Source organism: Lissotriton helveticus, chromosome 9, assembly GCF_964261635.1.
Source record: "Lissotriton helveticus chromosome 9, aLisHel1.1, whole genome shotgun sequence".
Classification (NCBI taxonomy): Eukaryota; Metazoa; Chordata; class Amphibia; order Caudata; family Salamandridae; genus Lissotriton; species Lissotriton helveticus.
Genome location: NC_136070.1, coordinates 354,561,126 through 354,576,107, shown reverse-complemented (window position 1 = coordinate 354,576,107; position 14,982 = coordinate 354,561,126). Strand labels below are relative to the sequence as shown.

The following is a 14,982-nucleotide window of genomic DNA, read 5'->3' as shown; positions in this document are numbered from 1 at the left end:
TGTGAAGTTAGTGTAGGGCAGTTCCTTGACACTAAAATATTTTTTGCAATCTATATGGTGGAGGAGAAGTCTGTGGATATCAAAAAGATTTCCTATTTGAAGAAAAAAGAAACAAATAACATTTGTAAAATGTAATAAAAAATGTTAACCCTAGGCGTGCAGATTTTCTGCAATGTGGAATATTCTGTCTTGAAGGGTCCGGTGATGGAGGCCTACGTTACGCATGTCACAGGTGACATGGTCAGGGCATGTCTCCCTCACCTGAGAGGCTTCCTCACCTCAACTCTGTGAGTTAGGTAGTAGTCCCAACTCTCCCTTATGCAGATGTTTAGCCTGTGGGCTTAATGCCTCTTTGTGAACCTGGTTCTATACACCCATTTCGCACAATGAATATTTGAGGGCAGGTGTTTCGAAGGAATCTGCTATTCAATTTACCAGCTGTTTCGTTTTGGTAAAATCGATTATTTTTCTTCGCAATGTTTGCAGGCTGAGCTGATTTGAGAACCCGGAGGTGCTTGGAAGTGCGAGTGACCGTAATACCCACTTGTTCCACTTTTATCATTTTAAAAATGGTGCCATTTTAGTGCTAACATTCTTCTAGAATTGATACCCACACAAAGCAACAGAAGCCCGTCTAAGCAACTGCATGAATGAGACCACTGAAGGTAAACATGCTGCTTGTCAGTGCCGAGGAAAATTAATTAAATTGGAAGCCTCTTAATGAGTCTTCTGCAGATTCGATGTCAGATGGTTATGCCTGAAGATGGTTATCAGGCTGTGCCAGAGCTTTAAGGGGAGACACTCGAGCTCTCCCTGCCACTTACTGTTCCCAATCTGTGTCAATTATGGGCTTGATGGATGGAAGCTCAGCCCTCCAGCTCTTCGCTCAGGCAGAAGTGTACCAGGATCTCAGAGCCAGATGTCAGCGCGTAGCAGATGACGTGTAGTAGGAATTGCTAAGTCTCAGTAAAAGGCTTTCGATGTAGGAGCCCTGAATGACAAGGGACAAAGTGGCTCCATTTTCTTTGTGGAGTGGAAGTCTGTCTCACCATTGCATCCAAAGCAGTTTACAAATATAGTGAACATTTATTCAGCCCAAGTATCAACCTATGGTGTCCGCCAGCACCCGAACCCTTCTTGAAATTCTTCACTTCTCCTGGTTCTTCAGGTAATTACTCCCCTATACCTGTTCTCAGCTGATTCAGAACAGGATGGCAGCCGCGGCCCGTGCAGGTAAGAGCGGTGCGGCCTGGTGGATGGGCATGGGGGGCGGGATTTCAATGAACGATGACAAGGGAACATTTATTATTTATTTCTCTTTCCCTGGTTGTCCGTCGAAATCCCATAACCACCCCATCTCACCCGGCCCCACCACTCTTACCTGCACTGTCCGAGGCTGCTCGATGGTAAGCAACTGCCTAAAACTCACTTGATGAAAGCAGGATTTCTCCTTTTCACCACCAGCACCAAACAAGCTTGGAATCAAGCCTGGCTGGAAAACATGAACCTCAACGACTTCACTCTCGGCTGACAACAAATGTGAATCCACTTGGATTCTCCCTTGACATAGACCTCTATGCAAAGAATCATATCTCTAAAAAAACAACTACTGCATTGCACCAGCTCTGCTACTGAAACAGTGAAACTTTTTTTCCCCCAAGACCAACTTTTGATGAACGGGACAAAGATGGGTTCTCTCCTACCTGGATGATGGCAACGGTCTGCACAGCAGCATTCCCAATTCAGTTTTGTCACAGTTGAAGGGCAACATAAATACAATGGCTTGTCTCATCTACGGTCGGAAGAAATGTGACCACATACCCTCGACACTTCAGGAACTTCAGAATCTCTTCAATCTTGTCCCGAAGCCAGATGGTGGAAGCGCTGTGCTCAGATCCTGCCTTGCCACAGGGTTGGACTTGGGCAAAAACAGGTATAGAGAAAAAAGTAAAAGTGGTCCACATTAGCAAATCAGATAGCTAAAAATGTGGCCCACGTTTGCAATTCGATGCAGTTTGGAAGCTGTAAAGACATGCTGTTAAGACGTTTTGGGAGGTTTAGGATTCGGCATGCATTTGTACTTGCTGCAGGGAATATCTGTGGACATATCAGGGATATCAAAATTACAAACCAGCACACAAGGCCTTAAAACAGGCACAAAAAGCAGCAAGAATCATCGCCCCACTCAGTGGCCTGTTAAGACAAGCTCTTTTGGCACTGTCAGCTTGCCCCGTATGCCAGTCTAACCATGCCTTTCCGCCACTCGTAACTAGATGTAAAGAAATCATCTAAAACTCCATGGCAGCAAATCAGAAACCCTGACCTGGTGATCATTGCCACACATGGCACCCAAAGCTCGGTGCTGCACGTTCTTTATAGAGCTTTGGAGACCTCATGACCGCTAATCTCAAACTTGGATCCCAAACCAACATGGCTGTTAGTACCTATTTTTATCAACTTAGAACAGGTAGGTGTCTCTTGAACTATTCCCCTTATTGCATGGACAATCTCTTTCAAGGCCTTCAGTACTGCTACTTTACGCCAAATGGAATGAGACCTTTTCTCCTCCAGAATGACGCACCTATAAGCTTGAGTGCATTCTCTAATAAAAGATCCACATCAGTTATAACATTTCAAAATCTGACAAATCTCATCCTGAAAACTAAACATTCTCCAAGGCAGAAAGACTATGGAAATCCCTTCGTGTCCACATCTGGGATTTGACTACATATATGACATTTTGTAAAGCTGTAAAGACGTTTCTGTGTTTCATACATCAGAAGTACTCAATGTGACGAGCATCAGAGAAACAAACCTGTCCAGTACCAGATCACTGCAACCAGTATTAGACCATTGTCACTCAATGGACATCAGTAAGAAACTTGGCTGAATGACCTGCTGCCACAAAACGTTGGCAGAGTGGGCATTGCCAGTACAAAATAATAGTCTCTACTTCCACATTTTCTGCTTTACCTATGGCTATGAATAACATGTTCTCCCCCTTCTCTTTGCTCCTCTCGTTTCTTGTTGTGGCATATCAGGGCAGTTTTCTGGCTCTCACACACATCATCTACACATACACTAAAAGTTTTCCACAGCAATGCTGCCTATTCACAAAACAACATTTCAAAGCTGCCATTCCTTCACACCTCATACATTTAGTGATGGAGAAACCTCACCGCAAATTGTTGGCCCTCTTAAAAATTATGTGTGGTTATATGTACCCCACCTGTGCATTCATGGGCGCACATGGTATCAGCCTCCACTTCACTGCCACACACCATGCTATGGCTCCTATCCTAGAGCCCTCCCTACACCATTTCCTTTACATGTATCTTCTGTGTCATGCTTCTACAAACTCTCTGTCACATGAATGTGCTTTTATGGATATATCTGTATCCGAATGAAGATTTTTTGAATTTAATTGAATTGAAGGGAGCACCCCTTCATTAATTATGCAAACATGCCTTTCACTATGCATTTCTACCACATCATCCAACACTCTTCTTATGCATACATACATGCACATGCATGCTTTCAAAGATGAGGCAACAAGGTATGGGCGGCAGTCACACACAGGGCAAAATATTCTTAAATATAGACTATCCAGTACAGAAAGAAGGATGCTAATAGCTACATGGGACAGACGGTTTCCAGTCATATTCTCAAAAGCTTCAAGATATACAGTTGGATTCCTCTCCTAAAAACGTGTGAAATGCACTTTAAGGAGATAAAGTTGCCCATACAAGGGAACACCCAGGAAAAAGTGACAATGACTTTGTTTAAAAAAAAAAGACTGAAACATTTTTCCAGCTCTAGAAACTACTTAAAAGACTGCTGCACAGATTATGAGATTGATTCTGAATCTATATGTTATGTGTGCAGTATTTGTATATTGAAGTGCTCAGTGATTCCTTGGTATTGGACCTGATATCTTTGGCATGGTATTCCCCCAACAATTTGCTTTCAAGGCTCCTGTTTTTGTTTACTTCATTTTCGCTGACTTTAGGACTCCACACACTTTACTACTGCTAGCGAAAGTTAAAGTGCTTGTGCTCTCTGCTTTAAACATGGTAACACTGGCTTACATCCAATAGGCACATTTAATTAAAACCCTCTTTAATGGTAAAGTCAGGTTTTAACCCCTTCGGTGCTCTTGACGAGCTCAGCTTGTCATGAGGTACACTGCTCGGGTGCTCATGACGAGCTCAGCTCGTCATGACCACACCCATTTCTATTATGGCCCAGCACAGGGGAGGAATAACAATAGCAGCCAAGGTGTTAAGTCACAATTCTTAAAATGCCACTTTTAGAAAGTTTACTTTTTCTGGTACTAACCATTGGGTGTGTGCAGCCTGTTCTCTGGGTCACATGACTAGGTGTAGCTAGCAGTCGGTCTTTGTATATTGCTCCCAGAGAGTGAGACAAAGGAGCATAGGGGTTGGCAGGATGGGCTATCTTTGACTTGATGAGGATGAGGAGCTGTCACCGAACACACATTACAAGGACTCAGCTGATCCCACTGACTTCAAGAACTACCGGCCCATCTCGCTTTCCCCTGCTGCTAAAGTTCCTGAGAAAATAGTCAACGCGGAACTGACGAGATTCATCGAAGACAACGCCATCCTCGACCCGTCTCAATCCGGATTCCGAAGCAACCAGAGCACTGAGACCGCCCTACTCGCCGCCACAGATGACATCGCACACTCGTAGCCAGGCTAAACGACGCTGGCATACAAGGAACCACCCTTGACTGGATCCGATCATTCCTCACCAGCAGAAGCCAAAGGATTAGACTGCTGCCCTTCCTCTCCTGTCCCACGGAAATCACCTGCGGAGTCCCACAGGGGTCATCACTCAGCCTGACCCTCTTCAACAACTACATGGCCCCCCACGCTGCCATTGTCCGACAACACAGCCTCAACATCGTATCCTACCCCTATGACACCCAGCTCATCCTCTCCCTCAGCCAAGGACCCTACCACCGCCAGACTCAATTCAGAAAGGAATGCAAGACGTTGCAGCCTGGATGAGCAACAGCTGCCTAAAGCCCAACTCAGAAAACACAGAAGTCCTCGTCTTCGGTACCACCCCTTCAGCATGGGAGAACACCTGGTGGCCCACCACCCTCAACACCCCACTGACCCCCACGAACCATCTAAGAAACCTTGGCATCGTACTCGACTCATCCCTCTCCATGAACCGACAGGTCAATGCCGTCGCCTCCAGCTGCTTCAACACCCTCCGCATCCTCTGTAAGATGTTCAAATAGATCCCCCCCAAGTCCAGGAAGACAGTCACCCATGCACTCATCACCAGTAGGCTGGACTATGGAAATGCACTCTACGGTGGCATAAACAAATCCCTACTCCGCAAACTCCAGACGATACAGAACACGGCCACCAGACTCGTCCTCGGCATCCCTCGACTCGACACGAGCACATCAGCCAACACCTTTGGATGCTCCACTGGCTCCCCGTGGAGATGAGAGTCCCTTTAAAGATTCTCACCCATGCCTACAAATGTCCACACAACACCAGACCCAAATATCTCAACGAAAGAGTCACCCTCCACATACCCAAAAAAAAACTCTGAACAGCTGACCTCATCCTTGCTGATCCCCAGCCCATCCACAGAGCCAAAGAAGGCGGAAGATCCTTCTCCTACATCGCGGCTAAGACCTGGAACGAACTCCCAACAGACATCAGACGTGCCCACTCCCTGAACACATTCAGGAAGACTCTCAAGACCTAGCTCTTTGGCTGAACAGCACTGCCGACCCCCCTCCTTACTCCCCCCCAGAGCCTTGAGACCCTCACGGGTGAGTAGAGCGCTTACAATTCCCTGATTGATTGATTGACTCACAAAGGATTTCACACTAGTCTATTTTGAGTCCAGAAAATCTGGAGCCAGCGCATTGAGAAAGAACATTCCAAGCACCCCTGGAGGGTGGGAACTTACAGAACCTTCTTCTTCTTCAAAGTGGGCACCAGGTTAAATATTGGACCCATAGACCCAGCTTTTCAGTATACCTCTGGGCCTGTGGAAGACTTAGAAGGACTGCTGTGTTGCTCTGCAAGAAGAACTGCTACTCTGGTGCCCTGCTGCCATGATGACTGCAGTGCTGCTGCCTGAGTGAAAGGACTGGACCTGAACCCAGGACCACCAGAGTGAGTCCAAAGGTTTATTGGCTGGTCTCTTGATCAGAACTTCAGGAACGGAAAAAACTCCAACCACCCTGAACCCTTCACCTGGGATCTGTCCGCTGTTTGTCCAAGCCTCCAAGTGATGCCACCCAGTCCTGGGCTCTTGGAAGTGGGCCTGAAGGTGCTCTGCCATCCCAGTTGTGGTCCTGTGAAGCAGAATCGATGCAGCTTGAAGCATCTCCTCACAGCCGCATCACAGCCACTGCACTGTGATGCATCCCCAATGCCAAACCTTGCATCATAGCCCACAGCGTCCTTGGAACTGCCACTGCGCAATACATTCTCAACGCAGACCTTTGCATCGCAAGCCCCTCCTCAAAAGCACTCTCGATGATGACACAGGACTCCGCAGTGCAGTCCCACAGCTTCTTCGGAACTGCTGGTGCGCAAAGCATCTTTGACGCAGGACTTCGCATCGCAAGTCCCTCATCAACTTCATCCTTGACGATGACGCAAGACTCCACAGTGCTGCCTCCCAGCTCCTCAGAACTGCCGCTGTGCGATGCACCCTTGACACAGGATCTTGCAATGCCCTGCAAACTTTTTTCAGCTGCCCAAATTGATCCTTGTATTCGTCCCACGCTCCATTATGTTCAGCCTGAATTTGTGACTTTTTTCGGTCTGGCGTGACCAGATAACCACAGTTGGCACTTCGTGCATCTATGCACTATGTTCACTTAAACCTTTCAAATTGCATATCTCTGGTTCTACTGATTGGATTTTTGGTTTTTTGGTCTCAAATATTATTAAATTTTACTCTGTTTTTCTAAATAGGTCCGGGTTTTTTCTTCTGTTGTGTTTTCACTTTATTACTGGTTAAAGTGCTTCATAAAATACTTTATACCTTGTCTCTAGGTTAAGCCTGCCTGCCTGTTTTTCTGCCAAACTACCAGAAGGTTGAGCACAGGTTCCTTTGTGGTTTGCTTGAGTCTCACCCTGACAGAAATTGTGGTTGCTGCTTGAGTAGATTTCACCACTCCTTAACCAGTAACACAGTTTCCAACACTTGGCCATTTTGTACAGTTTGGCACATTGGAGTTTAGACTGTTGCCTGCAGATAGATTATTTTTTGAATGGTGAGAGGTTCTGGAAGAGACAGGGACAATCCTCCATCTCATCGTTGTGAGTATGGTTGGCTTTGGCTGCATGTTGGGATGCTACTTGGAGTGGTGTGACGAGTCTTGAAACCTTCTACCTTCCAGCCAACTCATGTAAGTGAGTGAGATCAACACATTTTCAGGTTCTAGGCAGTGTCATCATCAGTTGTTGGTTCACTTGCAGAGGGGATTTGGTACTTGCTCCATTCCACCTCACTTATATGAGGGCAATCACGGTCTTCCATGGTTGGGCATCTCTAGTTCCATCTCCTATAAACTATGCTTTTTGGACGCTGGGTCTCCCAGCCCCTGAGTCTACCTTTCTTTGTTGGTCCTTGTCTCTCTGATATTAAGAAGTGGCTGATGAGAACAATGCTATGATGAGATATGAGAGGCTGTGGTTTAAGTGGATGGAAATATGGTGGCATGAGCAAGTGAGTGATTTCTACATGGGTTGTGTGGAAAGGACTGTAGTTCCATGTCTCATAAACTATATTTTCTGGACCCTACGTCTTCCAGTCCCAGAGTCTACTTGTCTTTATGAATCCTTGTCTCTTTAATATAAGGAAGCAGATAATGAGCACAATTCTGTAGTGGGATGTGTGAGTAAGGAGTCTAAGTGGAAGGAGATATGTGGGTGTGAGCAAGTGAGTGATTCCCATGTGAGAGGAGGGGACCTTTTCAGGTTCAGGTAGTGGGAGGGAAACAAGGAAAGCATGGAAGGGAGGCACGGCCTTAAAGGGTGATTGCCATTCATGCTGTTTCATGTTCTTGAAGATCCCATCCGGGAGATCAGAGGGGGTGCGAAGGATGAAGTTTGCTGTATTGACTTTACATTAGAAAATGAATGCGCTTATCTGTAAAGAGTACTGTCCCTTTTGTTTTTTAAAAACTTTTTGAAACATCATTCTTGTTGGCTGTTCCAGGGAGAAGGACCCTCTTATTATTGCAATCAAGAATGGGGATGAGCAGGCGATAACCAGCATAATCCAGTCTGGGCGAAATCTTTCTGAGGCCAACAAAGACGGCTGGCTACCAGTGCATGAGGCTGCCTATTACGGCCGGCTGGGATGTCTGAAATTGCTGCTCAAAGGTTAGTAAACTCAACACTGTCAAAGCTGCTGGTAATGTATTTGATATATGAGAGGAGTGGGGTTTAAGGCATTTTAGGATAAGGACTCATGTTCACCACATCCATACATGGTGGTCCCTGTGAGTGGGAAAGGGATCTCTTGAAGGGTTCTTGTAATGGGAATAATGCATGAAAGACTGAGACAAATGCAGTAGGGAGCATTCCAACTCCAGCTCCTCTTCAAATTCCTTTTCTCAGAGATAGCCAACAATACTTCCGGGATAGCCGATTATATTTATTAATCCATCAAGAGATCAGTGCTTACTAGAATACCCCATGTTACTCTTTTGAGGCAATATTTGTTAATACCACTCTTTCAAAGTATAATCATTATGAACTATAGTGTAACACAATAACTGAATATTTAAAATGGCAGGGTCTGTAGAGGAACAATAAAGTACTTAATACTACAACTTGTCATCTTCTCGTCATTTTTAGGGGTTTGGTTGCCAAAAGTCAAAACCGCTGGTGATAGAAGGATGTAAGGCTTGATTCCCCCTTTCTAACATTCTTCGGTCTCTAATAATTCACCTTTGGGCCTTGGTTGATTGCTAGTGTGATCAAATTCATAATCAGACATCTTCTGACAGACAGATTGTTTCTCCTATCAGAATTGAATTACAACCGTTCGAGACTCTAGGCTCTAGGATCCTGTGGTCTGTATTTTTTTTATGTTCTCCTTTGAAACTAGTTGTTGGATAGCTTTTGTATGCACTAATCACAGATTCCCTGATGGTATGTAGTACAATGCCAGTTTCTGGTCTGGCTAAAATAGTCTCTACTGCAGACCCTCTGCATGGTGCTATATTTGATCTTTGCCTTCACTAGTGGCTTTGTAGTTGCCCGCAAGGCGGGTTTCACTGGTTTGTGTTTTCCTAGACTTAGGCACTTATTGACTGTCTAGTTTGGTGCTTCTTGCAGTCTATCAGTGACGTTTTGGGGGATTATGGTCTAGCTTATGTTGTGTTAGTCCAATGCACCAATATCAGGGTTTTCTTCCACTTCTACATCATGATCGGGTTTTAGGTGTGGGAGGACATTTCGGAACATGGACATCTGTAAATTGATACCCTTGAGCACATCTTTGCTTATGGTTGCAAATGAAATATCTTCTCTGAATATTATAGCCAAGTGTGCTGCTTTCACAGTTATTGCTGGATATGGCCAAAAAATCATGGCCTTCTTCCGGCAGCAACTGTGCTCGGAAACACACCCTTTTTACAGCTAGCGTGGGGGTAAGGAAGGCTTCACATGGAAAATTGCTTCTACTTAAAGGAAAAAAAATATAATGAAACCTATAACATTTCTGATCCTATAGATGTGTATTTTTTGATGCACAGATATTCCACAAAAGTAGGGTTGGAGATGGCAGGAAAGTTAAGAAAAACATACATTTCCATAAGCTATAAAGTACATTTTTACTATGCATAGGTGTATATGTGCAGGAAAGCTCACATGTATAATCTTTGGTGAATTTGGCAATCATACCCCTTGTCCTCACACTCCTAAACTGCTAAAATATTTGGTTAACCCTTAAAAATATACTCAACATAGGTGTTAGTGGAACAACTGGACATGTGCACAGAAGTGGGCATGCGTTGCTTTCTTAGCTCTTTCAACACCAACATAATTCCAATTACTGGAACAAGCATGCAGAAGTTGGAAGAGCGTAAATCTGTTCAGGCACACAGACACAGTGGGTCTCGATGCCCTTGAAGCAGCTACCTCAATAGTCTCCTTACCAATGATATGTAGTTTGAGAAAAAGTTTTCAGATGTAAGGCGTGATTTTATATGATGAACACGGCAAAACCTGGAGAGGAAATCTCAAATGTTTTACTGGTAGCCCATTTGCAGCTAAAAGGCATGCAATAGCTAATTGGCATGGGCTTTGACTTACAAAGCAGAGCAAAATATCTGTTTCCCAAAGAAAGGTCTATTAATTTTTTTGGGTGGGGGGGGGATACAGAAATCATTCTTCTCAGCAAGAGATAGAATCTGATATTCAACGAAAGCTCTAGTGACAACTTGAGTTAATTATATAAGGTCACCTTTTCCTTCCTGCCTGTTCTCAATAGTTTTGCTAGTGCCCGAGGGGCGGTTTAACATGCTGCATTGCATGCATATACAACTTGGGCATGATTATGGTAAAAGCCAGCATGTGAGAGAAAATTTAGATTTTTCACAGCCTGCTGGGCAGAAAATCTGGATTTTATTAAGGACACGGAGGCTAAGATTATGCAAATCTCCTTTATTGCGTAGCTCACAGCAGCAACAATGAGAGATCTAGAACTTGAATGAACATTCCAATAGAGAGGATATAGTCCATGAACACACAGTAGACTTCCTTCTTTGTTGCTGCTGCTCACAAGATAAGTACCTTATATTTGCTCTCCGCACTTTATCTGTCTGTGCGCTCTGTATGTATTAGATTGGGTCGAGGGAGACTGTATTGAGTGTGTTTCTTCCCACCCTACTCCCCTCTTCCCTTTATTCAGCAGCATATTTCACATACTTTACATATTTCACATACTTTGTATACTTTATGCACTCTACTTGTTTGTACATCTTGCCTGTTATATATCTTCTTCCTTAGCCTGGGCAACCTTGTGCCCCCCTGCGTGTGTTTTTTCTCTGCCCCCTCTTGCCTCTCGAGCGGCGCTCGGTGTTTCTTCCCACCCGCCCGCTCCTTCTCTTTCCCCCTCGGCTCCTTAAGGCCGGGCGGGGCTCCTCTCCCCCCTACGGGCCTGAGTCCCTGATTCCTTCGTTTTCCCCGAAAGCGCTCCTTGTTAGCCTTTCACGCGGGACCGGCGTCTTTTGAAACGCCGGCCCGCGCCCTTCGTTGGTGCACGCTGGGACTCGCACGGGGACCGGCGTCTTTTGAACACCGGTCCCGTGCTCTGGCCTCACACGCGTCTCCATGGTGACAACACGGCGCCCTCGCTTCAACGCGAGGTCGCGCCGCGTTACCATGGAGACCAGATTCAAGACGGACGAGTGAGCCTCGCTCCACACGCGAGAGACTTACGAGGCTCTTCCCCTCCAAAAGCTTTAAGACCCTTACCTGCCTCCGTTTCCTCCCGGATCCTCGGCGCTATCGACCTCATACCCTCCGCCATCTTAAACAAATAAATAAAAAAAAAAAAAAAAAAAAGGGGATGATTACAAACATAAAAGAAGGACTAAAGGACTAAAGGGCATAATTTACACGAAATCAACAAAGGACTCACAACCCTTACTCGAATTGTTAGAGGAAAGACCCTTTCCACTACCCCTGTTGCCATAACTACCTTACATCCATTTTGTCTTCAACATTCTTTCTTTTTCAGTTGATTTTCACTCCTTTCTGATCTCAGCCTGTTAACATGTCCTCTGACCCTTCTTCCTCCTCTATGGAGGACAAATTGGAAAGCCTTATTAACAAAACCCTTGACAAGGTAATGGGATCCCTTGAGGACACCATTAACAAAAAATTGGAAACCCTGGCCAAATCGGCTTGGCCACCTATGAGGACCCAAGGGGACCCTACCGAGGCCTCAACAAGCCAAAGAAAAAGGCAGTCCACTTCCAATCCACCCCAAATGCCTAAAAAACCCAGAAGCGCAAAGCCTTTGCTCTCTGATTCACGCTCTGGCGGTGACTATGCTGGTGCCTCGGGCACGCTGGATGGGCAACTCAGAGGCCCTAGCCTTCCTATCCCCATTGACAGCGACGATGGAGGTGAAGACGAAATTGACCTGTCTTGCTCCTCAGAGTTTGACTCCGACCAGGTGGAAGGCGAAATCAGAAACTTATCTGGAGAGGCATCAGGGGCCTCGGGCTCAAAAATGGGGATACTTGACCCCTTTGGGGAACATATGTTTGACCCGCTCCTCATCAAGCATCCACTCTCCCCAGAGTGGACACCATCCCAACATATTGCCGAATACCTGTCCTTTTGGCTCCGCAAAGAGATACCAAAGGAGGTCAGGGCCCGCCTCAGGTCCGAATGTCCTCGCTCCTCCCTCCCCGACAAAATAGCCATGACCCCCGAACTAGACACCAAAGTAGTGGCATTCATTGCCGAAACGGGGAAAGACCCCAGGAGGGGACTTGACAGAGGACTTAAATCCTGCCAGGACAGATTACTGGATATTACAGGCCCCCTGACCAAAATGTTTGAGATGGCCGAAGGAGCTTATGTCTCTGATTCCCCCATTGACCCAAAGGAACTGCGACAGTGGGCGCAAAGGGCTATATGCCTCCTGGGCAATGCAAACACTGCCCTCTCTAATGAAAGACGGAAGAGCGTGCTTCTCAAAATTGACCCTAAACTAGCTGAGCTATCCAACAAGGAAGGCGGCGCTTCCTCCCAAGGTCTTCTCTTTGGAGAAGAATTCATTAGGGATATGGCCAAATATGTGGGAGTTTTTAACTCCATCCAAAAATCCCAGAAAGATATTAAAAGGGTTTTCAATACCAGAGGAGTTTTTTCCCGGGCTGGGAGGATGCGGGGTCGATTCCCCGGCCGTGGAAATATGTGGGAGTTTTTAACTCCATCCAAAAATCCCAGAAAGATATTAAAAGGGTTTTCAATACCAGAGGAGTTTTTTCCCGGGTCGGGAGGATGCGGGGTCGATTCCCCGGCCGTGGAAATGGCTCGACAAGACCCTTTGGAGGACGAGGAGGAAGGTCCTTTCAGTCCGGTTATGGCTTCCAGTCATCATCCTTCTTTCCCCAAAGACAACGATCCAGAGGAAGAGGATTCAGAGGCGAAAGGAGGACAAGACCCTTCTCTACCGGTAAGATCTCCCAAAGACCCTTCAGATACCCCTATAAAGGTGGGCGGGAGACTAGCCCTCTTCTCTGGGAACTGGACCGTAGTAAGTCAGGATCCCTGGGTGTTAGACACCGTCAGAGGGTACAAAATAGAATTCGTCGGCTTCCCTGTCCAGAATAGACTTCCCCGAGAAATACGCTTCTCACAAAAAGATTCTGCTTTAGTTTCTCAGGAAGTAAAGGACCTCTTTTCAAAAGGTGCAATCCGGCAGGGGAAAGAAATAGGCTTTATCAGCAATGTCTTTCTCGTAGAGAAGAAGGACAAGAAAATGAGACCCGTCATAAATCTCAAAGAGTTGAACCAGTGGGTGGTCTTCCGACATTTCAAAATGGAGGGAATCCACCTTCTCAGAGATGTCCTGAGGAAGGGCGACTGGCTCACTCGCCTAGACCTCAAGGACGCATATCTGACTATCCCAATCTGGCCCCCTCACCAGAAATTCCTTCAATTTCTCTGGGAGGGCAAACTTTGGCAATTTTGCAGCCTTCCCTTTGGCCTCTCCTCAGCCCCTTGGTGCTTCACCAAGGTTCTTCGTCCCATAGCTGCTTGGCTAAGGAACCAAGGGGTCAGACTGATCCTCTACCTCGACGACATCCTGATAATGGCCGAATCCAAAGAGGTCGCTTCTCGACACACTACCCTTGCCATAAGTCTTCTGGAACATTTAGGGTTCGTGATAAACACGAAAAAATCCTCCACTTCTCCAACCCAAGTCACTCAGTTTTTGGGTTTTTCAGTGGATACTCTCCATGCCGAACTGAAACTCCCTGGCGACAAACTCAGGAAACTGAGGAAAGAGCTGAGGAAAGTGCTAAAGATTCGCTCCTTTCCCCTAAGGACCCTAGCGAGGATATTGGGTCTACTCTCCTCAACTATCCAAGCAATCTACCCAGGTCCCCTTCACTATCGAGCGCTTCAGAGGCTCAAAGCCAAAGCCCTCAGATTGAACACATCCTACTCCCAAATGGTCTCCCTGGACACCGACTCCAAGAAAGAGATCATATGGTGGTTAAAAAATGCGGAAGCTTGGAACGGCAGAGCAATCTTCGGAGAAGAACCAGACTTAGTCATTCACTCGGATGCGAGCCTGGAGGGTTGGGGCGCGACCTGCGGCGACTGCTCGACCGGGGGACTTTGGACCCAACAGGAAAAGGATCTTCATATCAACTGCCTGGAACTTCTGGCGGGATCCTTTGCCATCCAGAGCTTTACCAAAGATCAGATGAAATGCTCAGTCATGCTTCGCATGGACAACGTGTCCGCTGTGAGATACGTGAACAAAATGGGTGGCCCTCATCCCAAGGGCCTCTCGGACCTAGCCAAGAACTTTTGGGCCTACTGCCTCAACAAGGGCATTTCGGTCATTGCCGAACATATTCCGGGGTTGAACAATGGAGTAGCAGACTGGTTCTCCAGGAACTATGTGGATTCAAGCAACTGGAGACTAGACAGGAACACCTTCCTTGCGATTCAATCTCGGTGGGGCCCCTTCGGGGTAGACCTTTTTGCGGACCGTCTCAATACTCAGTTGCCAAAATTTTTCAGCTGGAGACCGGACCCCCTGGCCTTGGGAATAGACGCGTTTTTTCAGAACTGGCTTGGTCTGAGACCTTATGCATTCCCACCTTTTGCCATGCTTCCTCGCCTCCTTGTTCAAGTCCGGAGGAACAAAGAGTCCATGGTAGTAATAACTCCCCTTTGGAGTTCCCAAGCGTGGTTCCCCATCCTA

At 46.3% G+C, this 14,982-nt stretch overlaps 1 protein-coding gene across 1 annotated transcript in view; it reads left to right on the top strand.

The window, feature by feature from the left end:
- The window catches only part of ASB2 (ankyrin repeat and SOCS box containing 2), a 334,037-nt gene that overhangs the window by 178,923 nt on the left and 140,132 nt on the right, over positions 1 to 14,982 (top strand). The window contains exon 4 of the mRNA XM_078660092.1: positions 8,230 to 8,396. Within this exon, the coding sequence (XP_078516218.1) occupies positions 8,230 to 8,396 (167 nt within the window). The remainder of the gene's footprint in view (positions 1 to 8,229; positions 8,397 to 14,982) is intronic.